Source organism: Hippocampus bargibanti, linkage group LG12 (genome assembly GCF_051943395.1).
Source record: "Hippocampus bargibanti isolate YZ-2025 linkage group LG12, ASM5194339v1, whole genome shotgun sequence".
Lineage (NCBI taxonomy): Eukaryota > Metazoa > Chordata > Actinopteri > Syngnathiformes > Syngnathidae > Hippocampus > Hippocampus bargibanti.
In genome coordinates this window covers 21,236,958-21,263,526 of record NC_142745.1, presented here as the reverse complement: position 1 = coordinate 21,263,526, position 26,569 = coordinate 21,236,958, and the positions used below count along the sequence as shown (strand labels likewise).

The following is a 26,569-nucleotide window of genomic DNA, read 5'->3' as shown; positions in this document are numbered from 1 at the left end:
TAAAATTTTCATAAATTTAACCTTCGTAAACCGAAAAGTTCGTAAGCCAAGGGGTTCGTAAACCGAGGTATCACTGTAGCATGAAGACAATGAGGTCATGATTCAAAGCGCAAGTTTAGTTAGACGCGGAGGTTTGGCATCAGATTCACTCTTTGCATGGAAACGAAACGCTTTCCCATTCCGCTCGTTCTTGTTGGGCGGAAGCTGATCACACCAGATATGACGACCAAAGCTAAAGGCTCCTTGTTGGACACATTTATTTTCATTAGAGTGAGGGCTTCCGTTATGTACAATACAAGACAATGGATAATTAAGAGTCTTCCTCCAGCCGTGGTGGATTTTGGGTGCAGCCAGTCCCGATTTCAGTGGATGACTTCAAGTCCGTCCACCCTCACATTGGCTGAGGTCGCACACAGATGAAACAAGGCTAACAAGTCGTCAGCGCTGCTCTAACTAGTTAGCTGCTGCCCCAATAGGCATGATGGAGGCGGGTGATCGCTGAGGTGTGGGCGGACGAGCATCCGGCGAGATCGAGGACGGGGGTGGGGTTGAGGGGTTGTCTTCAAAACCTCAGCCAGTACATGCCGCTGCGCATTCGGTTGTAGTCGGGCAGCTGCTCGATCGGGCCTGAAGGGGCCGCGTGGGCAAAATGTTAACACACCTTCATCTCTTGAGAAAAAGGGAAGGGAGGAGAGGGAGGGAAGGAGGAAGGAAGGTAGGAAGGAAGGCGGACTCACCCACAGCCGCCACAGCGGGACACTTGTCGTAGATGTACTTGGAGCAGACGTCGCGCACCACCTTGGGGGTCACCGCCTGAAAAGACGGAATATGATGGTCCTCCATTGTTTTGATTCTGGAGCAAGGCAGTGTGTTACCAATAATGGCATCATGAAAAAGGGGGCAGGACTTTCTGAATCTGCCCAGTGGCTGGCTGGCTCCCGGTCAAATATAGAATCAACTTTAAAATTCTTCTTCACACATTTAAAGGACAACCAACACCTCAAGTTGCGTCCATAATTTGTAAAATCACTTCAAATGACTTCTACTGAGAATTTTTTTTACAAAGATTCCGCCGCATATAGCTATATTTTACGTTTTAAGACCCGCGCTGAATATACAGGAAGTCTTCTTTTCGAGTTGATGACGATGCTCTATGTGACGTCACGGAGGGAACGCCCGTGACCGAGAAAGCGACACACACAATGCATATTGGGTACTTTTTTTCGTATGAAAACACAGTGTTGATCGCGAAATTAGAAGGAAAACTACATAAATAATGTGTGGTGAATCGTTGTGTGTTGCCAATTGCAATAACACGCAAAAAGAAGGTGGAAGTTTACACAAATTCCCAGAGGACAAATCAGCCCATTTCCAACAGAGCTTGTGCGCCATATTGTGGATTTTCTGGGCGCTACATTAGAGTCCAGATGGCTCGAATTGATAAGGACTTCTTTAATCGATTGCAAACATTTATGCTTTCCTCTTCAGAACTATTTGAATCATATTCAGAACTGGATGAGTAACAAGAAAGCATCTTCTCCGAATCTGAACTCTCTGAAACCATTGTTTTGATTCTGGAGCAAGGCAGTGTGTTACCAATAATGGCATCATGAAAAAGGGGGCAGGACTTTCTGAATCTGCCCAGTTCCAAACTCATTTTGGGGCAGTTTTGGGACACTTTAAGTCATTTTTATTGGTGTTTTGCATGTGACTAAAAATATCATACTGCGTGTCTTGGGTCTATTAGATGCTATAAAACGTTTTTCTGATGTCAGTTAGGAAACAAAAAATTGGTGTCGGTTGTCCTTTCAATGGCAACCGACGTCACTTTTTTGTTTCTTAACTGACATCAGAAAAACGTTTTATAGCATCTAAAATACCCAAAACACGCAGTATGATATTTTTATTCAAATGCAAAACACCAATAAAAATGACTTAAAGTGTCAAAAATCTGCAAAAAACTGAGCATTTTCAGAAAGTCCCGCCCCCAGTTCGTGACATCACGCCAAGACGTCTTGCATTGCTGGAGAATAAAAACAATGGCTTCAGATTCGGATAATATGCTTTCTTGTTACACATCCAGTTATGAATATGATTCAAATAGTTCTGAAGAGGAAAGCATACATGTTTGCAATCGATTAAAGAATTTATTCCGTGTCATTTTGAGGCAAATGGGCGGGGGGGAATGTCTCACCCAAAAAGAGGCAAGAAAATGGCCACCGAGCTGTGAGGAATGAATCAGCCCGTTTCCACAGGCTGATAAATTCTTTCCATGGAGCTTGGACTCCCTCTGCTGGCGGCTTTTGGATGTAACATCAAGGTTTTCAGATAAACAGTACAGAAAAATACATTGACGTGATGAAGGACTGCTACAATGTGTGTTTTTGTCGGTCAGGGGGGAGTCCTTTCATGACGTAACGTGAGGACTCGTCACCAAGTCAAAAACAAGACTTCCTGAATGTTCAGCGCGAGTCTTAAAACGTAAAATATAGCTATATGCGGTGGGATCTTATTAAAATACGCCCAGTAGAAGTCATTTGAAGCCATTTTACAAATAATGGACACAACTTGTCCGGAGACGTCGGTTGCCCTTTAAACCTATCCATAACCTTGCCCCCCCCATACCTGTCTGACCTTCAAATTTCTATTCCCTCTCGTTCCCTCAAATATTCATCCTCCCTCCACCTCTGTGTGCCCCCCCTCCCCCGCCCGTCTCAGCACGATGGGGGACAGAGCCTTCAGCTGCTCTGCCGCCAAACTTCTCTTCCCACCTTAAGTCCCATCTCAAACCCCACCTATTTAAAATTGCATTTTCTGTGTAGCTCGCTCTCTTGTTTCTATTTATAATTGTATTTTATTTATTGCATTCTATTTGTGATTGTATTTTATTTATTATAGTACCTATGCTTGTCTGTGACTGTAAAGTGTCCTTGAGAGCTTTGAAAGGCGCTTAAAATGTAATGTATTCCTTTTATTACAAGCGGGCAGGCGTTTGCCGGCAAAGGCGTCAGAGACTCACGTCGATGCGAGCGTCCCACTCGGCCAGCGGGATGCGCCGGCCGTAGTTGAGAACGTGCCTGCCGATGTCGTCACAAATGGGCGTCGTTCCTAGCGCAAAACCAAACGCAGGCAACGTGATTGCGACAGGTTCGTTGGGGTGAGGCGGCGGCGTGCCGATTCCCTACCGTCCAGCTGTCCCACCATGATGGCCTTCAGAGCATTCTTGCCTCTGGCGACGTCGCTCTCGGTGACAGTGGTGCACAGGTTCATCCTGGGTTTGGCAAAACACGTTCCCGTGGGTCAAAAGGAAGCGCGCCGTGGAGGCTAACCGGGCTACCGGTCACACTTCTCACCAGGCGTTCTGGCACCAGTGCATCATGTCGTCAATGTGGTGCCGGTCGGTCACAAAGTAAATGCCCAGCAGGCCCGTGTCGCTGTAGGATGAGTGGAAGGGCTGGAAGCTGTGACACAGGGACTCCTCCACCGCCAGGCGGGCCAGGCGGCTGCTCATGTTCTGGGGGTGAAGGAGGAGCGGACGCGGTCAGGGGTTTCCTTGCCCCAATAGAAACAATAATAATACAGTGATACCTCGGTTTACGAACTCCTTGGCTTACGAACTTTTCGGTTTACGAACGTTACAATTATGAAAATGTTACCTTGACATACGAACTATTTTTCGGGATACACACGGAGCTGCCTCAATGAGTGATGTGTCTTTCGTGAACGAGCCTGTTCTTCTAACAACAAAATGGCAGCCGACTGTTTTTGACCTCTATTCCCCGCCCCCAGTCTTCGGTTAAAGCCACGTGAATGGTCAAGACCGCAGCGTTGACGGGGTGGGGTTGTGACAGAGAGAGTGAGGCCATTCTCCAAAAAAACAAAATGGCAACTTCGGTTAAAGCCACGTGATTGGGCAAGAACGCAGCAGTGGGGGGGGGGAATAAACATTTAAGAGACAGGCAGACGACAGAGAAAACACACACACACACACACACACACACACACGAAAGGGAGACGACAGAGCTTGTAAGAAAAAAACAAAGTGAAAAAAAAAGTGAAATTGTGAGAAAATGGATAGAAAACAGTGAAATTTGGACTTGTTTCAACTTCGATACTTCAAAAGCAGAGTGTAGACTAGAAGGTTAAAATGGCACAAGCCATCTGTACAATTGATGCAAAAAGCGACCAACCCAGCTAAACAGAACACAATTGATGAGGAACAAGATAACATTATCGCAAAGCAAGCACCTTGAAGGGATCATTCCTCAAGATGGTGAAAGAAGAAGGCTACGTTCCTCATCAAGTGTTTAATGCTGATGAAACCGGCCACTCCATTCCATCAAGCCATCAACGACAATCACAAAGGTAAATAACACGACTATTATACAGTACAGTTTATTTCTTTAATTATAATACCATAGTACATTTATTATACATAAAAAAGGTATATTTTGTGTAGTTTTAAGGCTTAGAAAATTAGAAAGTAGAAAATTATGTTTTATGGGGAACTGGGAACGTATTATTCTAATCTTAATGGTTTCCTATTGGAAAGTAATTTTTGGGATACACATTTTTTGCCTGACACACTCTGTCTGGGAACCAATTAAGTTCGTAAGCTAAGGTATCACTGTAATAACCATAATACATTTCACTTATAAGCGCCTTTCAAAACTCTCAAGGTCACTTTTCAGTCACAGGAATTTTTTTGTGGGTGAGCAGCGGCAGCCACATGCGCCAGCATTCACTCAACCCAGAAGTAAATAGATAGAAAGCTAGCTAGCTAATAGATAGCCAATACATTGGATTGATTGATTTATTTAATTTATTTATTTGGTATTCATTGCCTGGTTGTTCATCTGTTTAGTTTTTATTCATTTATTTTTCTAATTATGTATTTTTATTTATATACAGTAAAGTCTCGTTATATCGATATTCAAGGGAGTCCGAAAAAATATCGATATAACCGGGACTATCGATATATCCGACCCTGTTTGCATGTAATTTTCTCCGTGCGTGCATAGAAATAGTATCGATATAACCAGGACTATCGATATATCCGATAGCGATATAACGAGACTTTACTGTGTGTGTGTGTGTGTGTGTGTATATATATATATATATATATATATTATGGGTGGATAGCTATCTAGGTAGCTAGTTATTAGCTATATGTTGGCTATCTATCTAGCTTTCTATCTATTTGAGTTACTTCCACGTTGATTGAAAGCTGGCGCGTATGGCTGCCGCTGCTCACCCACAGAAAAACGGATCCTGTAACTGTAAAGTGACCTTGAGAGTTTTGAAAGGCGCTTAGAAATGAAATGGATTATTATTGAATAGACAGACCATCAAATGTTTCTGGCAGATCAAGGAAAAGTCCGAAATATCCTCGACTGCAAATTTCCCCATTAAGTGACGAATATAGGTTTTCTGATTCTGATTCTGACCACGACTTTGGAACACACCGAAACAAATGCAAAGTGATTATGGCTCAACTGCGAAATGTAAATATCTCCACTGCAAGACGAATAAAGGTACGTCCAATCCAATCCAATTTCAGCACGGCGGGCTTTTAGAACAGGCCATGCTTTACCCTTCCATCACGGCCACTCAGCACACGCGGGGGAGGAGGGGCTTCATCAACCACGTTTCAGAGGGGGGGGGGGGGGCAGTACACCGGCGTCTGACCTTGCCGCCGCCGCAGGTGAGGTCATAGCTTCCGATGATGGCGTTGGCCACCATGAGAGGCACCGTGTCCGGGCTGGTGGCAGCAGCCCCCTCCACGGCGATGGCAACGTGCGCCAGGGGCATGGCATCGTCACGCATGCGGATCTAAGGAGAAGCATTGCAGGGGCCGCGTCAAGCGGATTTTGTTGAGTTCGGCGTCCATTTACGACAGCGCTCATCCTGAACAGTGTGCCTTCCCCTCCCTGCTGCCTCGGGAGGGGAAGGCAGCCCAGACCCTCAACGGGTCGCCAGTTGGGGGACCTTCAAATCCTCGACAGGCCCCTTTCGTGTCCATTTTTGCCAGCTTTCTGACTGACCTCTGCAAAACTAAGCCGAGGTCCGAAAGGCCTGGCGTATCCGGGCCAAACGATTGCGGCAGCTCACCTCACTTCCGGTAAACCTGCAGGGCGACAAGACGGGAACAGCGTCTCCCTCGTACTCGAAGGACAAGCCGCTTAAGTGGGAGTGGGCCAAAGACAGCAGCTCCTGGTGGCTCACACCTGCATATTGAGCACATCACGTGAAAGGTGTCTGTCTGTCCGGATTTTTTAATAATAATAATAATAATAATAATAATAATAATAATAATAATAATAATAATAATAATAATAAGTAGTAATAATAATAATAATAATGGTAATACAAGTAGTAATAGTAGTAATAATAGTAGTATTAATAATAATAATAATAATAATAATAATAATAATAATACATTTCATTTATAAGCGCCTTTCAAAACCCACAAGGACACTTTACAGACAGGATATTTTTTCTGCAGGTGAGCAGCGGCAGCCACACGCACCAGCGTTCACTCAACCCGGAAGTAACATGATCATCACAAGAAAACCTTTATTTGTCTTACCCAATGACACAGTTTACAGGAGTGAAATAATTCACATCCAAAATTTAGAAAATTAGAAAAATACCTGAAATTTTTTTTGCCAAAATATTGAAAATTAGAAAAATCCCTGAAAAATTATTTACCAAAATGTTGAAAATTAGGAAAATCCCAGGAAAATTATTATATTAATTAATTGTTTAATTAATAATAATACATTTCCTTGATCTGCCAGAAACATTTGATGGTCTGTCTATTCAATAATAATCCATTTCATTTCTAAGCGCCTTTCAAAACTCTCAAGGTCACTTTACAGTCACAGGATCAGTTTTTGTGCGGGTGAGCAGTGGCACCCACATGCGCCAGCGTTCACTCAACCCGGAAGTAACTCAAATAGATAGAAAGCTAGCTAGCTAGCTTACAGATAGCTAATAGATAGCCAGCTAGATAGTTAGCTAACTAGATAGAAAGCCATATAGCTAATAAATATCCAGCTAAATAGTGAGCCAGATAGCTAATAGATAGCAAATAGATAGCCTAACGGTGTTGGGAAGAGGGCCCACCTCCAGCTGCGGCCAGAACCATGCGGGGAGCCTTGTAATGGCTGTTGATGTATTCCACCAGGTCTCGGCGGTTGATGTTTCTGAGACAATTTCAAACGACACTTTTGAGACACTTTGTGCGATTTGGCGATGGCTGCAGCAAAAAAAACAAAAAAATCAAACAAGCTGCCGTCCCCATTTGGCTTTTACCTGGCGGTGTCGGAGGGTCCGAGTACGCTGTGGCCCAGCGCAGTACCCTGGAAAGCGGTGGCGTGTAGCAGGTCCAGGCAAACTTCTTGGAGGTTGCTTTCGACTTCCTCCAGTTCACGTAGGACGAGAGCTCGCTGCTGCTCAATCTCCGCCTCGCTCAGCGCGCAGTTCTGCACCACCTCCGACAGCAGGTCGACAGCTGCGGACGCACAAGCACAAAGGTGAGCCTGATTCCTTCTCAGAGCGATCACTTTGATCGTTTTGCTTTCAACATTTAGCTTGTAGTAGACGTGCACATTCCACCATGACGTCCCTGATCCACTGCTGAAAAGGATGCTTTGATCCTGTCCTCTTTCGTCTAGAACTGCTTCATGTCAACACACAGAGGGTACAGTCCTGAAGAATGAATGACTCTCTGTGTCTTTGTGTTGTCATATTTGTTTTTTTTTTTTTCCCAAGATGGCGCCGCGTGAACACGCAGCGGCTCCCCTCTCTCCCGGCAAATTGGCGTTTTTGTGTTTATTATGTTTGTTAAAAGACAACCGACACCATTTTTTGTTTTCTAATCGATATCAGAAAGACGTATTACGGCATCTAAAATACCCACAACACACAAGCTGATAATTTTAGTTACATGCAAAACACCAAAAAAATGACTTAAAGTATCCCAAAACTGCAACAAAATGAGCTACGGAAATGGCGAGATTCTGAAAGCCACCTTGTTCGTGACGTCACGTGAGGATACACCGTCACAAACTCCCCTGCTCAAGAATCAAAACAAAGGCTTCAGAGAGTTCAGATTTGGAGAATATGCTAATATGTTACTCATCCAGTTATGAATATGATTCAAATAGTTCCGAAAAGGAAATCATAAATGTTTGCAATCTATGAAAGAAGTCCTTCCGTATCAATTCAAGCCGTCTGGACTCCAATGTAGCGTATAAGAAAATTCACAAGATGGCGCACAAGCTACTTTGGAAATGGGCTGATTTATCTGCTGGAAATTTGTGTCAACTTAACACCTTCTTTATGGTGTTATCGCAATTGGTAGTCTTGGTGCGACACACAACAATTCACCATCGCGTTATTTATGTAGTTTTCCTTCTAATTTTGCGATCAGTACGGTGTTTTCAGACGAAAAAAAGTACCAAAAATGCATTGTGTTTTGCTTTCTCGGTCACGAGCGTTCCCTCCGTGATGTCACTTAGGGCATCGTCATCAACTCAAAAATAAGACGTCCTGAATATTCAGCGCGAGTCTTAAAACGTAAAATACAGCTGTATGCGGTGGAATCTTTGTAAAATGCGCTCAGTAGAAGTCATTTGAAGTGATTTTACAAATTATGGACGCAACTTCCCCGGAGGTGGCGGTTGCCCTTTAAGTCATTATAAGTGCCTTGCACGCTGTGTCAGAGAGGACAGTAATTTCATCTGTGCTGTATGTCATACATATTAGTATATTTGACAATAAAGCTGACTTTGACTTTGATCAATTTTTTACTTTGTGACGCAAAGCGCGCGCAATTAGACTATAGCAAAACACGGGAGTCCGGCCTATCGCAATATTTTGAATTGCGGAGACTGAGATGGGAAGCGTGAAGAAAGCAGACTGCTATTTCAAGGAAAAAAATAATCACCGTCCGACTACTTGCAGCAGTTCGCGCTTCAAAATTATACAAAAATTAAAAATTACAAAAATTATTCATCGCCAGGCTGTGAAGCAAATGCCTTCTCTGTAAATCTGCTGAGAATCGGATTGAATTCAAAATACAGTAAAGTCTCGTTATATCGATATCGGATATATCGATAGTCCCGGTTATATCGATACTATTTCTATGCACGCATGGAGAAAATTACATGCAAACAGGGTCGGATATATCGATAGTCCCGGTTATATCGATATTTTTTCGGACTCCCTTGGATATCGATATAACGAGACTTTACTGTACTTCTGTTTACATTCAAAGCCATCCATAACCTTGCCCATCCCCATCTGTCTGATCTGCTTCAAATCTCCGTTCTCTCTCTGTCCCTCAGATCCTCATCCTCCCTTTGCATTGCATTCATATTGTAGTTCAATTAGATATTTTATTATTTGTCATTTTATTGATGGTTCTATTGTTTTGTGTATTGTTTTTTGATTGTAAAGTGTCCTGGGGTGTTCTGAAAGGCGCTTGGAAATTAAGTGTATTGCAGTGCAGGGGGGGGGGATGTTTTAAACATTAAAGAGACAGGCAGACAACAGTGAGTTTCAATTTTGATAGTTCAAAGGCAGAGTGTAGACTGGAAGGTTAAAATATCCCATCAATCAGGCTCCACAAACAACCCGCACAAGCCATCTGTACAATTGATGCAAAAAGCTATCAAGCCAGATAAACAGAACACAATTGATGATGAACTTGATACCATTAACATAGAGAAAGCACCGACAAGGGATCATTCCTCAAGATGGTGAAAGAAGAAGGTTACGTTCCTCATCAAGTGTTTAATGCTGATGAAACCAAAACTCCTTATTCCATCAAGCCATCAACGACCATAAAAGGTAAATAACATTTTTATATAGTACAGTATTTCTTATAATTATAAGACCATAGAACATTCATTATACATAAAATAAGGTATATTTTGTGTAGTTTTAAGTCTTAGAAAATTAGAAAGTAGAAAATTATGTTTTAACAGGACCTGGGAACGGATTATTCTCATTTCAATGGTTTCCTATGGGAAATTAATTTTTGGGCTACACACTTTTCGCCTTAGACACGCTGTCTGGGAACCAATTGAGTTTGTAAGCCAAGGTATCACTGTATTATTAATCATTATTATTATTATTATTATTATTATTATTATTATTATTATTATTATTATTATTATAATTATTATTATTATGTGTGACCACTGTGAGACTAATAAAGGCATATCCAATCCAATATCCAATCCAATTACTATTATTATAAAGCCGGTGAGCAAAGTTGCCGCCTGCCGCACCAGAGACATTAATGACAAAAGCCATTTGCCTGCCATGCCTTTGAGGACGACTCGAATCTGGTTAGATATCTGCAGGGTTTGGATTGGATGTACCTTTATTAGTCTCGCAGTGGAGAAATTTACATTTCACACCAGAAAAGTTATGTGACGTGTTCCTCAAAGACAATGGCTACATATTGAAGAAAGGCTTTAGATTCCGTGCTGGGGGGAACAATCCAAACTGACAGTAAAACTTCAAGGAGCAACTGTGAGAGGTATAACGGCTTGCGTTGTACGCATGCAAGAAAGCTAGAAAGTTGTGATACCTTGAGGTAGGTCTTTGGCCAAGGTCTTCATGTAGTAGGCGGTGTGTTCCCGGGATGTGTAAGCACTCAAGTGAGCACCCAGAGAGTCCACCCGTTGCTCCAAGGCCGACTGGGGGTGCTTCTTGGTTCCCTAGAAATTAAGGACAAAAGGGGTCTGCTCTTCTAGACACAGTCAATTTTTCACTCGCTGCAGGGTGACGGTGTTCCGTTTCTGCAATGGCAGCGTAACCCCAAGGTGTATCTACAGTGAAGAAAATAAGTACAGGTAACATCCGAGTTACGACGGGGTTCCGTTCCGACAAAACAGTCGTAAGTCGAATGGTCGTAAATCGAAAAGCATTCAAAATGGCGTCACGTGATCATAACAAATGTTGACACGGTGGCATCTCTTATACGACAGGATAGTATACGATGTCAATTTGTTGTTTTTAAGCAACGTTTTCTATTGAATACAATTATATACCAAAATGTTGGCAGTTCAATAATAAATCTTATAACTTAGTGTCATTTTAATCATTTTATATTTCGTATTATCGATCTTTATTACTGTGTCAGCGCACACGCTTTCTGCTGACCCAAATACGCACGGCTTCCCACGCCAGCAAGCTGTCTAAAAATCGCTCTCCCTGCTAACCGAGAAGTCAGAAGAGGTCACCTGTCTCAAAGAGGCGGCGGCGCCGACCGTGAGCCAGACGCTGCGTTTGCGTCGTGGCAATCCCACCCACTCTGCCTCTGCGTCGGTGGACACCCCTCCGTCCCCCCGATTGCTGTGCGAGTGAGATGCTGTCATGCTGGAGAAAATGGTCGTACGCGTTTATTAAAAAACTGTTATTTTGTATCATCATTTTATGCAATGCTGCTCCGGCAAATAAATATCCTACTTGTTCAATATTGTCACGTTCCGATTGACAGCTGGGGGCCCGCTTCCACCACTTCCTTCTTCAGGACAGCGCGTACGCCAGCGGGACGCTGTCAACTTGTATTTGTACTTTGTATTACACTGGACTTTCTATAACTTCGTCCGAGCCCCTTCCCCCCCACATCCCGTAATCCTTTCGGGATTGTTCCGTTTCTGCACCACTGTGTGCGCGAGTTGTTTCTTGCCATTGACAGGTATCCCATTGCCCCCCACTAGGTCGTTTTTGGTATTGTTTATTTTTGATTATTCCCCTGGTCCTCTTTTTGGGACCAGCGCTTTGTGTTGTAGCTTAATAAATCATCCTGCACAGACCTCCGACTCTGTCGCGTTGCTGGCTTTAGCGGTGGCAGCCGTAGAATTTAACAAAAAAAGGAGTCTGGCGGTCATGGTCGTAAGTACGAGTGGTCGTAACCCGCCCCGGTCGTAAATCGGATGTTATCTGTACTTATTTTCTTCACTGTAAGTCAGAGCGGGTCGTTGGCCATCACTGAGATATGATCATCAACGTGCGACTACCTTGAAAGCCATGTGCTCCAGGAAAAATCCAGCACCGTTGGTCTTTTCACTTTCATAGCGGCTGCCAGCACTGATCCACAGCCCGACCTGAAACCAAGATAGATGGAAAAGGCACGGGCCATCCGTCATCAGCAAGATGGCATCCACTTTCGCAGCCATTCCAATGATAAAGTTCTTACCGTGCATGTAGCGTGTCCCGTCTCTTCCGAGGCGACCCGCAATCCATTATCCAGAACACTGAGACGGGTTTCGGGGGCTCCAAGCAGGCTTTGGATATAACTGACTGAGGCCTGTCCACGCCTCAGAGACAACAGGAGGGGCTAAAAGGGTCACACGCGATTCTTATCAAGAACACATCCATTGAGCAATGTGTGGGTGGGCACGACATCTGATGTGATCGGTAGACCATTCCAAAAACACAAAAAAAATCCACCCAATCTTCAAAGAGCAAGCCGTGTTTACTTAAGGCACAGAGCTCATATTTGGGTCACGTGTCAACAGGAACAGAGACAAAATAGACGTTTCCCAACACACATAACGCATTTTCTTCTGGCATCCTGTTTTGGGCGGTGTGGGCTTCAGCGTTTGGTCAACCGGAACTTGTCATGATGACGAAACGTCAAAACAAATCGAGAATAAAACCTCATCCGTCTATCCATTATCTGAACCGCTTAAAGGACAACGACACCATTTTTTTTCTTTCCTAACTGACATTAGAATCTAAAATACCCAAAACACGCAGGGTGATATTTTTAGTCAAATGCAAAACACCAATAAAAATGACTTAGTGTCCCAAAACTGTCACAAAATGAGCTAGGAACTGGGCAGATTCAGAAAGTGCCGGCCCCTTGTTCGTGACATCATGCCAGGATACTTCACAAAGCTCCAGAATCAAAACAATGGCTTCAGAGCGTTCAGAGACGGAGAAGCTTTCTTGTTACTCCTCCAATTATGAAAATGATTCAAATAGTTCTGAAGAGGAAAGCATAAATGCAATTTGCAATTGATTAAAGAAGTCCTTCCGTATCAATTCGAGCCATCTGGACTCCAATGTAGCGCCCAGAAAATGCACAAGATGGCGCGCAAGCTCCGTTGGAAATGGGCTGATTTGTCCGCTGGGAATTCATTTAAACTTACACCTTCTTTATGCGTGTTACCGCAATTAGCTGCGACACACAACGATTCACCATTGCGTTATTTATTTAGTTTTCCTTCTAATTTCTCGACCAACACAGTGTTTTCAGACGAAAAAAAGGAATCAAAATGCATTGTGTGTCACTTTCTCTTCGGCCATCTTCGTGCAGTAGGCGGGGGACAGCCTGAACCGGTTGCCAGCCAATCGCAGGGCACACAGACACGAATGACCATACGCGTTTACACTCACAACTCGGGACAATTAAGAATGTCCAATCGGCCAACCAAGCTTGTTTTTGGAACGTGGGAGGAAAGCGGAGGACTGGGAGAAAACCCACCCAAGGTCACAAAGCAGACGTTCGGTAACTTTGGCGACGGGCCCCGAACTAGTCAGGAGACACGTTGACAGCCGACTGAATTGCCCGTATCGATACTTTAATCAGTCACCGTTCTCGCGTGCTCTCTCCAATTGGGGAAGCGGAGCTTTGCCAAGACGGCAAAGTGGAACATCGCAAATTCGGCATGCGTCGACGACGAAAAAAAAACCCCACAAGGAAATAAGATAATTAATTCATACCCGCGACATTGAACTCTCAACGAAACGATCGCGTTGCTATTCGTCACTTGACCTTGCTCTCACTCCAAGCCAGCCGGTGCTAAAATGCTAACCGAAGTGACCACCGGCGCAAAGCGAAGCAAAACTGGTTCGAGTTCTTGTGGGTTCGCTGGAAACGACTTTGGGCTTCTTCTTGGATGAGGTACGTGAATGCGGACTTACACTGCGGGTTTGGGCGAGGACACGACCCACGGTGCTCCCTACTCGGCAGACGGACGCGGCCATATTTCTCATTCCTGGTGAGAGAAGAGGAAGAAGCTTTCGGTGTCGTCGCGGGTAGTCTCTTCTTCGTTTGGGGCTAACTTGTTTTCATTCGCCTCTCAACATTTTACCGCCATCAAGTGTACTAAACGTGCTATCGAAGGTAAAAGCAATAACAAACGAATCTCCGACCGTGTTTTCCTTTCGAATCCCAAACAAGTCCCGTTTTTTTTGTAAATGCCGCTTCTAAAAATAATGGCGTGCTTTAATATTGCTTTTGCGACATTACGTTTTTGTATGTCCAATTTGGAAACAAACAAACTTGCTTTTGTGGTATTGTAGCAGTAGAGGAAGGAGCGCAAACACACGCACACACGACTGACTGGAGCACGTCTTTATTCCAACTGCTAACAAGTCGATCTCACTAAAACATTCTTAACAACATGAAGTATGTCCGTCTTGAAAATGGCTTTAACGGCATATCTGCAGCCAAATCATTTTTTTCTCCTTCAGCCACTGTGGCTTGACAAAACCACGATTAAATCAACACAAAAATACGTATATTTGTCTTTGTGTTGTCATATTACTGTATTTGTTATTTAGCCGATTGCTTGTCACGCGCCAATGGCAATTCTTGAAATGCATCTAGATTTGAGCAGACGCCCCTCCTCCCGTGCTTTGCGACGCAGCCATCTTGGCTCAAAAACTTCGAGTTGCGTCGCCTTGACGTCACCTCGCGTTGTTTGGGCTTGTCACCAGTCGCCTCCTTAGTCACGCTACGCGCGAATTTAGCATACAGAACCCGAGGAAGCTTGACTTTTTCAAACGGCGAATTGACTGTGCGGTTGATCCTATTTGGCACGCTGATTTACCACGAGCCCGCAAACGAGATCAGTTCACTTCGCCCTTCGCTTTAGTGCGTCGCGAATTGGCCTCGGTCGAAGGCAGCGACTTGCCGGCGAAATGTGCGGAAGGACTGCGTGCACCCTAGCTCCGGATGAGCTGACCCGAGCCTGCTCGTACAGAAACCGGCGCGGAAAGCGGAGGCAGCCATCCTGGAAGAATGGAGATGAGGACAAATACCGACCGTCCTACAACCAGAGCCCGCACTCCACGAACCCCGTGCTGCTCTCCCTCAGGCACTTGGACGAGGTAAGCCCATAGAAATAGATAGGTTTAGAAGGGGCGTAGAGACGAGGTTGATTGCAAACCCGGAAGTGACGGCACGAGTTGTAGCGTCCATAGTAACGAGGCTTGATTTGGCATAGAAATAGGATAGTTTTGAGCGTATTTAGGTCTATTTAACGTATGGATGCTGTAAAAAGGAACAACAGTTGGGGGCCGCAATGTTTCGCTTACGGATGCTTCAACTACAAGCTGAAAAACAAAGGAATTTCGTTCTTCAAGTGAGTGAAAATGAAATTTCTATAAAAAGAAAAAAATATTCGTTTTGCGATGTTTTAGCGATACGTCTGTGTAAGCTCTCAGTCGTACAGGAGTGGTCCATCGATGAGAAGGTTTCTTCAGCCGTCATCTGTACAAAAGTGAAGGTTTCGGACGTTTCGCCTCCTATCCAAGAGACTTCGTCAGCGAACTAAAGTCTGACTGGTCGTATCGGCCCCATTTATATATCCCTAATGTCCAGACCTAGTGGTGCCGGACACAGCTATGATAGGTCCCTACTCTCAGGTTGGGGGGGGGGGCGCGGGACCCCCCCCTGTGGCCCCACTGATTGTTCCTACATTCCTGACTAACGATTGGCCTATTACCCCCACTCCCCCCGGGATCACCTCATCAGCATAACGACCCTCATCAGCATAAGCAGCACCCTTTACAACATAAACTAGGAGTTATCAGAACCCTCCAGCATAGGGCTAAACTAATACCAACTAGCACTGAAGGTAGAGAAAAGGAGTCAAAACATATCAGGAGAGCACTCACTAACTGTGGGTACCCTCAGTGGTCATTCAACAAATGTCAGAAAGAAAGAATAGCGAACGAAACCAATAATTCTCAAGATTCTAAAAGGAGAGGAGTAGCAGTACCGTACATTGCAGGAGTTTCTGGAAAAATTACAAAGAGTCCTTTGGCAACATAAAATTCCTACTTATTTCAAACCGATAAACACGTTAAGGCAAAAATTAGTGCATCCAAAAGATAGGCTACCAAATGAAAAACAAAGTAATGTAGTTTATTCCATACATTGTAAGAATGAAAATTGTAAAGAGCAGTACATTGGGGAGACTCAACAAATTCTCAAAAAAAGACTTTATCAACATCGCAGGGATAATACTAGTGGGCCTCAATCGGCAGTACATTTGCACCTAAAAGCTACTAACCACTCATTTGACGACAATGAGGTTAAAATCTTAGCGAAAGAACATAGATGGTTTGAAAGGGGGGTAAAAGAGGCGATTCTTATAAAACAACAAAATCCTTCATTAAACCGGTCTGGTGGTGTGAGGTTCAATTTGGATCGTTCATACAATAGCCTGCTCAGGCAAAACAGGTTAGGCAACTTTCGCAATGCTGATGAGGGTCGTTATGCTGATGAGGTGATCCCGGGGGGAGTGGGGGTAATAGGCCAATCGTTAGTCAGGAATGTAGGAACAATCAGTGGGGCCACAGGGGGGGGTCCCGCGCCCCCCCCCCCCCAACCTGAGAGTAGGGACCTATCATAGCTGTGTCCGGCACCACGAGGTCTGGACATTAGGGATATATAAATGGGGCCGACACGACCAGTCAGACTTTAGTTCGCTGACGAAGTCTCTTGGATAGGAGGCGAAACGTCCGAAACCTTCACTTTTGTACAGATGACGGCTGAAGAAACCTTCTCATCGATGTTTTAGCGACTAATTTTCGTCCTGTTTTCGATCTCCGACCGTGTATAAATACGTTCTAGCTGTTCTTCATTAGTATGAAATTGAATTGGCTCTGCCTCCTCAAGCATGTAACTAATTCGACACTAAATTTGAACTGCAGGGGTGTGCGTTTCACTAAACATTGCTAATTTAGCAATATTACTAATATATTGCTAAATTCATTGTTAACGCTAAAAACGTGTCTAACTAAACATCATTTAGCAATATTGTTAACGCTTAGCAATATTGCTAAATAGCAAAGTTTAGTGAAACGCGCCCCAGGTTAGCCGACTCTGCTCATACAACATACTAATAATTACTTCTTGATCTTTTTGATCCGTTGTAGATTTCACACATATATACACTATACACAGTGTTACCTAATCCTCTACAATTTCTGATTCCAATTCCGATCACCAATTAAGTATGATCATTCTTTATGAATGTTATTTTTTTCACGTTTGAAGATTGGTTACAAACACACTCAAAAGATAATTATACTATGTATTTGAATTTTCAATCTTAAAGAGCTGTCATTTCTATTATTCATAACATTTTTAGAGGGCGGCCCGGTAGTCAAGTGGTTAGCACACCAGCTTCACAGTGCAGAGGTCGCCGGTTCGCGTCCCGGTCCGGCCTCCCTGTGTGGAGTTTGCATGTTCTCCCCGGACCCGCGTGGGTTTTCTCCGGGTACTCCGGTTTCCTCCCACACTCCAAAAACATGCATGGCAGGCAGATTGACCACTCCAAATTGTCCCTAGGTGTGAGTGTGAGAGTGACTGTTGTATGTCTTTGTGTGCCCTGCGATTGGCTGGCAACCAATTCAGGGTGTCCCCCCGCCTCGTGCCCGAAGACAGCTGAGATAGGCTCCAGCAACCCCCGCGACCCTAATGAGGAATAAGCGGTACGGAAAATGAGATGAGATGAGATAACATTTTTAGACTCTGAATAAATATACATCAATAGTGGTGTATTTAATTGCAATTGTATGTTTTGGATTATAAAAAAATTATAATCCAAAGCATATCTGATCTTGAAAGTTGAGGATTTTGGACTTGTCCGACTTCACATCGCGCCGAAAGACGACGTGAGAGTGAAGTAGTTGTCTTCTGAAACATATTTAGCCACAAAGTATTAGAATTTCGTCGAATACCGGAAGAAAATCGACGAAAAACGAGCAAAAATTATTCATATGGTACGGAACTGTGTCAGAGGCTACAACTCGTGACGTCACCAGTGACGTCACGGTATGGTGACCGCGGGGCGCAATGCTATTGCCTCCTTTGGACACTTCTAAACCTATCTATTTCTATGGGTAAGCAGCCCTGCAGCTCGATCACCAATACATCAAGATTGTCTTTTCCGAACTCGATTCATTTCAATGAAGAAGGTGACTGGGCAAAACCGCGGATGCTATCTGCCATCTCGAAGAAGAGCATTTCACGATTCCACATCACTATTTGCTGCTGACATCGGTCGATGCACAATGATGATGATTGGATGGGACAAAAATAAGTGAAAACGGGATCATTTTTATGTACTTAAGTTCTGCGTGACACACTGGTGTGGCACATCAGCAGGAGGTGCTTTGTGATGGCGGAATTGTTAATAGGAGAGCCAGCGTGTCGTCATTTGTAATGATCACGTGATCGGGCGCGAACTTCCGGTAGGCAGAAAGCTAAGTAAACACAACAGTTGTTAGCTCGTGCTATCATTGTTTTGTAAGCTTATGCGTTTCATTTTCGGTTTAGATTAATGAAAGTCTTTGCATTTTAGTACAATGGTGAAATCTTGTGTGGTTTTGGCTGTACGTACCGTTTTGTGAAAGGATCCTGTGTGTGTGTGTGTGTGTGTGTGTGTGTGTGTGTGTGTGTGTGTGTGTGTGTGTGTGTGTGTGTGTGTGTGTGTGTGTGTGTGTGTGTGTGTGTGTGTGTGTGTGTGTGTGTGTGTTTAGAATGCACCCATGGACGAGTGTGTTTTGGCCTCCATGCGTTGGGGCCTGGTCCCTTCCTGGTTTCAGGAGTCGGAACCGAGGAAGATGCAGTACAGCACCAGCAACTGTCGCAGTGAGAACATTCTTCAGAAAAAGACTTACAGGGTACTTTGTGCCATAATGATGATCTGACGTTTGAAAGACGCATACTGCACATCACCGTTGACTGGTCACCAGTTTGTCATTGGGGTTAATCTTGACAACCATTCAAACTTCTGTTCATACTTAAGAGCAATTTGACAGGTGCCATCAACCAAACGGCATGTAGCCAGCACACAGATATTTCTGTCACAATGTACAGCCACCTACAAATACGGCATACAGTGATACCTTGGCTTACGAACTTAATTGGTTCCCAGATAGTGTTATTACTCAGCACAGTATTTATGGTCATCTGAAATTGTGTCCATATCACCCGGCCTTATCGGGCAAGAACTTGATCGACCAACTGGCATATTTGTTGACAAGTTATTCCAAAGCCCATTTTTCACAGGAGGGCTTTCATGGCTTTGTTTTGTCACCAAGGAGCCTCTGCTGAAAGGACAACGCTGCGTTATTCTCGCAGATGGCTTCTACGAGTGGAGGAGGCAGGAGAAAGAAAAGCAGCCATTTTTCATCTACTTCCCTCAGGCCCACAGCTGCCATGCGGACAAACAACATCCCATCAATGAGTCGGCACAGGCAAGTCAGCGTTTGGTGCCCACCCGCCGTGGGGTAGGGGTGCGATCCTCGGCTCCCAAAGGCCACTGAGGGCACTTTTGAAATGGGTTTGCTCAAACTGCCTTCAAACGGGATTGCAAGTGCTACTCATTTCTGAGAAGACAAGGTTGGAACAAGATGAGGGGCATTTGGAGGTAGATCGATGAGAAGGTTTCTTCAGCCGTCATCTGTACAGTGGGACCTTGGCTTACAAACTAAATTGGTTCCCAGACAGAGTGTGGAAGGCGAAAAGTGTGTGTGTATCCCAAAAAATAATTTCCAATAGGAAACCATTAAAATGAGAATAATCTGTTCCCAGGTCCCTATAAAACATAATTTTCTACTTTCTAATTTTCTAAGCCTTAAAACTACACACAATATACCTTATTTTATGTATAATAAATGTGCTATAGTATTATGATTAAAGAAATAAACTGTACTGTACAATAACGTCATTTTATTTACCTTTGGGATGGTCATTAATGGCTTGATGGAATGGAGTGTCCGGTTTCCTCAGCATTAAACACTTGATGAGGAACATTGGCTTCTTTCACCATCTTGAGGAATGATCCCTTGTAGGTGCTTTCTTTGCGATAATTTTACATCGAATTACATTTTAAAAACGAACGAACTAAAGTAATATACATTAAATTAAATACTCATTATTTATTTTCTAAAGCCGCAGGGAGCCGCAGCAGCGGGGTGAAAGAGCCACATGCGGCTCCGGAGCCGCGGGTTGCCGATGTCTGCTTTAACCAAAGACACAATTTTGTTTTTTAGAGAACGGCCTCACTCTCTCTCTGTCTGTAACGCCATCCCCCACTGCTGCGTTGTTGACCAATCACGTGGCTTAAAAGGACAACCGACATCACTTTTTTGTTTCCTAACTGACATCAGAAAAACGTTTTATAGCATCTGAAATACCCAAAACACGCAGTATGATATTTTAGTCAAATTTAAAACACCAATAAAAGTGACTTAAAGTGTCCAAAATCTGCAAAAAAATTAACCTGGAAGTGGCCAGTTTCAGAAGGTCCCGCCCCCTTGTTCGTGGTTCCACCCCAAGACGTCTTGCCTTGTTCGAGAATCAAAACAATGGCTTCAGATTCAGAGAATATGCTTTCTTGTTACTCATCCAGTTATGAATATGATTCAAATAGTTCTGAAGAAGAAAGCATACATGTTTGCAATCGATTAAAGAATTTATTCCGGGTCATTTTGAGGCATCAGGGTTGGGAAATGTCGCACCCAAAAAGGCAGAAAATGGCGACAAAGCCGTGTAAGAAGGTTTCTTCAGCCGTCATCTGTACAAAAGTGAAGGTTTCGGACGTTTCGCCTCCTATCCAAGAGGCTTCGTCAGCGAAGTAGTTCGCTGACGAAGACACAAAATAAAATCACCGTCGCTGAGAAGAAGGAGATAATTGAAAAACACGAACGAGGTGTGCGTTTGTGTGATTTAGTGGCCGAGCACGGCTATGCTAAGTCAACCATTGCTACCATTCTCTGGAACAGAGAAGCCATCAAAGGTGCATCTGTTGCAAAAGGTGTTTCCGTGCTCTCAAAGCGACGGTCTCGGGCAATCGAAGCAATTAAAAACGTTTGTTAATTTGGATTAACGAAAAGCAGCTATCCGGCGACAGCGTGAGTAAAGCTATTTTATGCGAGAAAGCACGGCTAATTCACGCCGATATCGCCACGCGGCAACCTGGAAGTTCGGCACTGATTGAGGATTTTAAAGCCAGCAACGGATGGTTCGAGAACTTTAAGCGCCATACTGTGATTCACTGCGTCACTCGTCATGGTGAAGCAGCCAGTTCTGACCATAATGCTGCTGAAGCCTACAAGGCGTCATTCCTCGAACTGGTGAATGAAGAAGGCTACATTCCTCAGCCGGTATTTAATGCGCATCAGACCGGACTTTTCTGGAAAAAGATGATCAGAGGAGGAGGCGATTGCTGCAGCATCTAGTGAGAGCATCAAAGAAATGTTGTCAAAGTGGAATGAATTGCAGGCTTTTATCGAACAGTTCCATCAAGAAAAGACTGTGGCTATGAGAGTCATCAACATGATGAACGATTAAAAAGAATAGGGAATGAAACATGTGATGCCTCAGTTTCAAATAGTTCTGAAGAGGAAAGCATACATGTTTGCAATCGATTAAAGAATTTATTCCGTGCCATTTTGAGGCAATGGGGGCGGGGGGTGACGACAAAGCTCTGTGTAAGGAATTAAGCAGCCCGTTTCCACAGGCTGATTAATTCCGTATACGGAGCTTTGTCGCCCTCTTCTGCCTCTTTTTGGGGCAACACGAAGTTTTCAGACCAAATAAGTACAGCAAAATGCATTGACGTGATGGAAGGACTGCTACAATGTGTTCTTTTTTCAGTCAGGGGCGTTCCTTCAGTGACATAACGTCACCAACTCAAAAACAAGACTTCCGGAATATTCAGCAGAGTCTTAAAACATAAAATATAGCCATTTTACAAATTATGGACACAACTTGTCCGGAGACGTCGGCTGTCCTTTAACTGACGACTGGGGGCGGGGAATAGAGGACAAAAAAAAGTCCGGTGCCATTTCCTTGTTTGGAGAATGGGCTCGTTCACGAACGACACATCACTCATTGTGGCAGCTCCGTGTGTATCCCGAGAAATAGTTTGTATGCCAAGGTAAAATTTTCATAAATGTAACGTTCATAAACCCCAAAGTTCGGAAGCCAAGGGGTTCGTAAACCGAGGTTCCACTTTACTTCTTTGAAGGTGTCGGGCGTTTCGCTTCTTTTTTAAGAGGCTTTGTCAGCGCACTAAAATTTTTGTCAAAAGAAAAGAAGAAGGAATGAAACCAAAAATTCTGAAGATACTAAAAAGAGCGGAGTAGCAGTACCTTACATTGCAGGGGTTTCTGAAGAACTACAAGTTGTTTGGCAACACAAAATTCCTACTTATTTCAAACCGATAAACACTTTCAGCCAAAAATTAGTGCATCCAAAAAATAAGCTGCCAAATGAAAGACAATGTAATGTAGTTTATTCAATACATTGTAAAAATGAAAATTGTAAAGAGCAAAACATTTGGGAGATGAAACAAATTATCAAAAAATGACTTGATGAACATCGCAGGGATAAGACCAGTGGGCCTCAATCTGCAGTACATATGCACCTAAAAGCTAGCAACCACTCATTTGACGACAATGAGGTTAACATTTTAGCGAAAGAAAATAGATAGTTTGAAAGGAGAGTAAAAGAAGCTATTTTCATAAAACAGCAAAGCCCTTCACTAAATCGCCATGGTGGGGTGAGGTTCAATTTGGATCGTTCCTACAACCGACTTCTTAGGCAACATAGGCTTAGTTATGCTGATGAGGTGATCAATAAAAGTACAATAAAAGTAATCAGTCAAGAAAATAGAAGTAATCAGTGTAGCCGCAGGGAGTAGTCCTCTGCTCCCTCAAACCTGAGAGCAGGGATCAATCATAGCAGAGTCTGGCACCGCCACGTCTGGACAGTCGGGATATATATAGGGCAAAAAAAATAGCTCGCTGACGAAGCCTCTTGGATAAGAAGCGAAACGTCCGACACACTCAAAGAAGTACAGATGACGGCTGAAGAAACCTTCTCATCGATGATCCACTCCTGTACGACTGAGAGCTTACACAGACGTATTTGGAGGTAGGTTGTGGGATTTCCAAGCCTTCAGGACGGCGCCCAGTAGAATGAAGACTTCTCGGCATTTGGAGCCGAAGACAATGAACATTTGCTGGGTTGCGTTCGCAGGCAGGAGAACAGTCAGATGAGTGGACCGGCTGGCGGCTACTGACCATTGCGGGACTATTTGACTGCTGGACACCTCCATCCGGTGGAGAGACCCTCTACAGCTACAGCGTCATCACTGTGGACGCCTCCGCCAGTCTCCGCAGCATCCACGACAGGTGAGGAGGGGTACGGCACCTTTGCAGCCCTTCTTTGCTTGCTCGCTCAGATGCTAAAACCGTCGTCCCTTTCAGGATGCCGGCCGTCTTGGCCGGAGAAGAAGAAGTGAGGAGATGGTTAGATTTTGGCGAAGTCAAATCTGGGGATGCTTTGAAACTGCTCCAGTCAGAGGACAAATTGACCTTTCATCCCGTCTCGTCGCTTGTCAATAATTCTCGCAACGACTCCTCTGAATGCCTTCAGCCAGTGGACTTGAACAACAAAAAGGTAAGGACTTTCGGGGAGTTGGGATACAAGTTAATTGCACCGAGGGAAAAGTGATATTGCATATTCTGTTTTTACTGGGTTTTGCGGCTTTTAAAGGACAACCGATACCATTTTTTTGTTTCCTAACTGACATCAGAAACACGTTTTATAGCATCTAAAATACCCAAAACACGCAGCCTGATATTTTTAGTCAAATGCAAAACACCAATAAAAATGACTTAAAGTGTCCCAAAACTGCCACAAAATGAGCTCGGAACTGGGTAGCTTCAGAAAGTCCCTTGTTCGTGACGTCACTATTGGTCACACACTGCCTTGCTCCAGAATCTTCAGAGAGTTCAGATTCGGGGAAGATGCTTTCTTGTTCCTCATCCAGTTATAAATATGATTCAAATAGTTCTGAAGAGGAAAGCATAAATGTTTGCAAGCAATTGATTAAACAAGTCCTTCCGTATCAATTCGTGCCGTCTGGACTCCAATGTAGCGCCCAGAAAATGCACAAGATGGCGCACAAGCTCCGTTGAAAATGGTCTTATTTGTCCGCTGGGAATTTGTGGAAACTTACACCTTCTTTATGCGTGTTACCGCAATTGGCTGCGACACACAACATTCACCATTGCGATATTTATGTAGTTTTCCTTCTAATTTTGCGATCAACATGGTGTTTTCAGACTAAAAAAAGTACCCAAAATGCATTGTGTGTTGCTTTCTCGGTCAGGGGCGTTCCTGACGTGATGTCACGTCAGGAATCGTCACTAACTCGAAAACGAGACTTCCTGAATTCAGCGCGGGTCTTAAAAGGGAAATTATAGATATATGCGGTGGAATATTTGTAAAATACGCTCAGTAGTAATTTTACAAATTAAGGACTCAACTTGTCCGGAGGCGTCGGTTGTCCTTGAAGTGAGGTGTTTGGGTACGCTGAACAATCAACGGGCAAGTGGTCGACATTGCGTGCCACCAAGCATTCGCTCGGCTCAGATTGGCTCAGTGCCTAAAGTGGGCGGTACTCATCAAACCAAACGGCGTTTTCTTTTCCCCGCAGGAGGCCGAGCCGACCGCTACCGCCAAGTTGATGAGGAACTGGCTGGCGAGCGGTTCTTCCAAGAGCAAAGACCCGGAGGCCCGTGAGATTCGGGAGACCGGCGCAGACAAAAAAGTTGCTCCCCGCGACCCGACAGGACTTGAGCAGTGGCTGGGCGCGCCCAATAAAAAAACAAAAACGCAATAAGGTCCAACGGCAACCGACCAAGCGCTTGGTCGTTCTCTGTTTCAGCTTTGTCACCACCGTGACATCCTCGGTCAAAACATGAGCCTCTGCCCGCCCGTTCAACGCTTTTGCGCTCCAATGGAATTTAATCAATAAACGCTTTGCTGAGTTTGAGTTATGGTATTATAATAATGATATTTTTAGTCAAATGCAAAACACCAATAAAAATGACTTCAAGTGTCTAAAAAGTACTTCAATTTGAAACAGGAAGTGGCCAGTTTCAGAAGGTCCCGCCCCCATGTTCGTGGTGTAACGGCAAGACGTCTTGCCTTGCTCTAGAATCAAAACAATGGCTTCAGGAGAATATGCTAATATGTTACTCATCCAGTTATGAATATGATTCAAATAGTTCTGAAGAAGAAAGCATACATGTTTGCAATCGATTAAAGAATTTATTCCGGGTCATTTTGAGGCATCAGGGTTGGGAAATGTCGCACCCAAAAAAGGCAGAAAATGGCAGCCCGTTAATCAGCCCGTTTCCACAGGCTGATTAATTCCTTACATGGAGCTTTGCCGCCCTCTTCTGCCTCTTTTTGGTCCTACATGACGTTTTCAGGCCAAAGTACAGTGAGAACTCAGCTTAGGAACACCTTATCTTACGAACTTTTCGTCTTACGAACGTCAACTTTATGAAAATTAAACCTTGAAACATGCACTACTTTTCATGATACACATCCACCACCGCTGGTGGAGTAATCTTCGGCGGAAGAACACCAAAGCACACGACCTTCAGATCTGGCGGAGTGATCTTCGGCGGAAGCACATGACCGAACAGTGCTCCAGCCGGGCCACCTTTCCACAACCCCTCTCATTGAATGCACACGTCCATCGCATCCTTGGAGCTTTTTGCTGATAATGTTACTATTATGGGACCGAAAAAAAAACCACCACAGGCTCATGTTCAGCCCAAGAAGACACAAAATAAAATCACCGTGGCTGAGAATAAGGAGATACTTGAAAAACACAAACGAGGTATGCGTTTGTGTGATTTAGTGGCTGAGCACGGCTATGCTAAGTCAACCATTGCTACCATTCTCCGGAAAAGAGAAGCCATCAAAGGTGCATCTGTTGCAAAAGGTGTTTCTGTGCTCTCAAAGCGACGGTCTCGGGCAATCGAAGCAGTTGAAAATTTTCTGTTAATTTGGATTAACAAAAAGCAGCTATCCGGCGACAGCGTGAGTAAAGCTCTTTTATGCGAGAAAGCACGGCTAATTCACGCCGAATTCGCCGCGCAGCAACCTGGAAGTTCGGCACTGATTGAGGATTTTAAAGCGAGCAACAGATGGTTCGAGAACTTTAAGCGCCATACTGGGATTCACTGCATCACTCGTCATGGTGAAGCAGCCAGTTCTGACCATAAAGCTGCTGAAGCCTACAAGGTGTCATTCCTCGAACTGGTGAATGAAGAAGGCTACATTCCTCAGCAGGTATTTAATGCGGATGAGACCGGACTTTTCTGGAAAAAGATGATCGGAGGAAGAGGAGATTGCTGCAGAATCTCGTGAGCGCATCAAAGAAATGTTGGCAAAGTGGAATGAATGGCAGGCTTTTATCCAACAGTT

At 44.2% G+C, this 26,569-nt stretch overlaps 2 protein-coding genes across 2 annotated transcripts; one reads left to right on the top strand and one right to left on the bottom strand.

The window, feature by feature from the left end:
* Positions 1 to 235: 235 nt before the first annotated feature.
* uqcrc1 (ubiquinol-cytochrome c reductase core protein 1) lies at positions 236 to 14,082 on the bottom strand. Its single transcript, XM_089010112.1, has 13 exons — positions 13,954 to 14,082; positions 12,221 to 12,361; positions 12,042 to 12,128; positions 10,607 to 10,736; positions 7,318 to 7,516; positions 7,129 to 7,208; positions 6,112 to 6,227; positions 5,689 to 5,832; positions 3,354 to 3,514; positions 3,186 to 3,271; positions 3,020 to 3,108; positions 738 to 813; positions 236 to 627 (listed from the first exon to the last, which is right to left on the bottom strand). Exons 1-13 carry the CDS (start codon positions 14,023 to 14,025, stop codon positions 563 to 565), a joined length of 1,446 nt encoding a protein of 481 aa, XP_088866238.1. The 5' UTR covers positions 14,026 to 14,082; the 3' UTR covers positions 236 to 562.
* A 135-nt stretch (positions 14,083 to 14,217) lies between these two features.
* On the top strand, positions 14,218 to 25,127 carry hmces (5-hydroxymethylcytosine binding, ES cell specific). The gene is made up of 6 exons (XM_089010113.1): positions 14,218 to 15,144; positions 18,808 to 18,951; positions 19,372 to 19,531; positions 23,322 to 23,472; positions 23,548 to 23,740; positions 24,783 to 25,127. The coding sequence occupies exons 1-6, from the start codon at positions 14,956 to 14,958 to the stop codon at positions 24,966 to 24,968; spliced, it is 1,023 nt and encodes a 340-aa protein (XP_088866239.1). The 5' UTR covers positions 14,218 to 14,955; the 3' UTR covers positions 24,969 to 25,127.
* The last annotated feature ends 1,442 nt before the right edge of the window (positions 25,128 to 26,569 follow it).

Bases quoted from the DNA above. Each gene is read 5' to 3' on its own strand.
- hmces (XM_089010113.1), top strand. From the start codon at position 14,956: ATGTGCGGAAGGACTGCGTGCACCCTAGCTCCGGATGAGCTGACCCGA. The intron at 19,532-23,321 runs GTCAGCGTTTGG...GTTCGCAGGCAG, and splicing joins CAATGAGTCGGCACAGGCAA to GAGAACAGTCAGATGAGTGG. The intron at 23,473-23,547 runs GTGAGGAGGGGT...CGTCCCTTTCAG, and splicing joins CTCCGCAGCATCCACGACAG to GATGCCGGCCGTCTTGGCCG.
- uqcrc1 (XM_089010112.1), bottom strand. From the start codon at position 14,025: ATGAGAAATATGGCCGCGTCCGTCTGCCGAGTAGGGAGCACCGTGGGT. The intron at 12,129-12,220 runs GTAAGAACTTTA...TCTTGGTTTCAG, and splicing joins CGGGACACGCTACATGCACG to GTCGGGCTGTGGATCAGTGC. The intron at 7,517-10,606 runs GTATCACAACTT...GTGCGTCCGCAG, and splicing joins GGCCAAAGACCTACCTCAAG to CTGTCGACCTGCTGTCGGAG.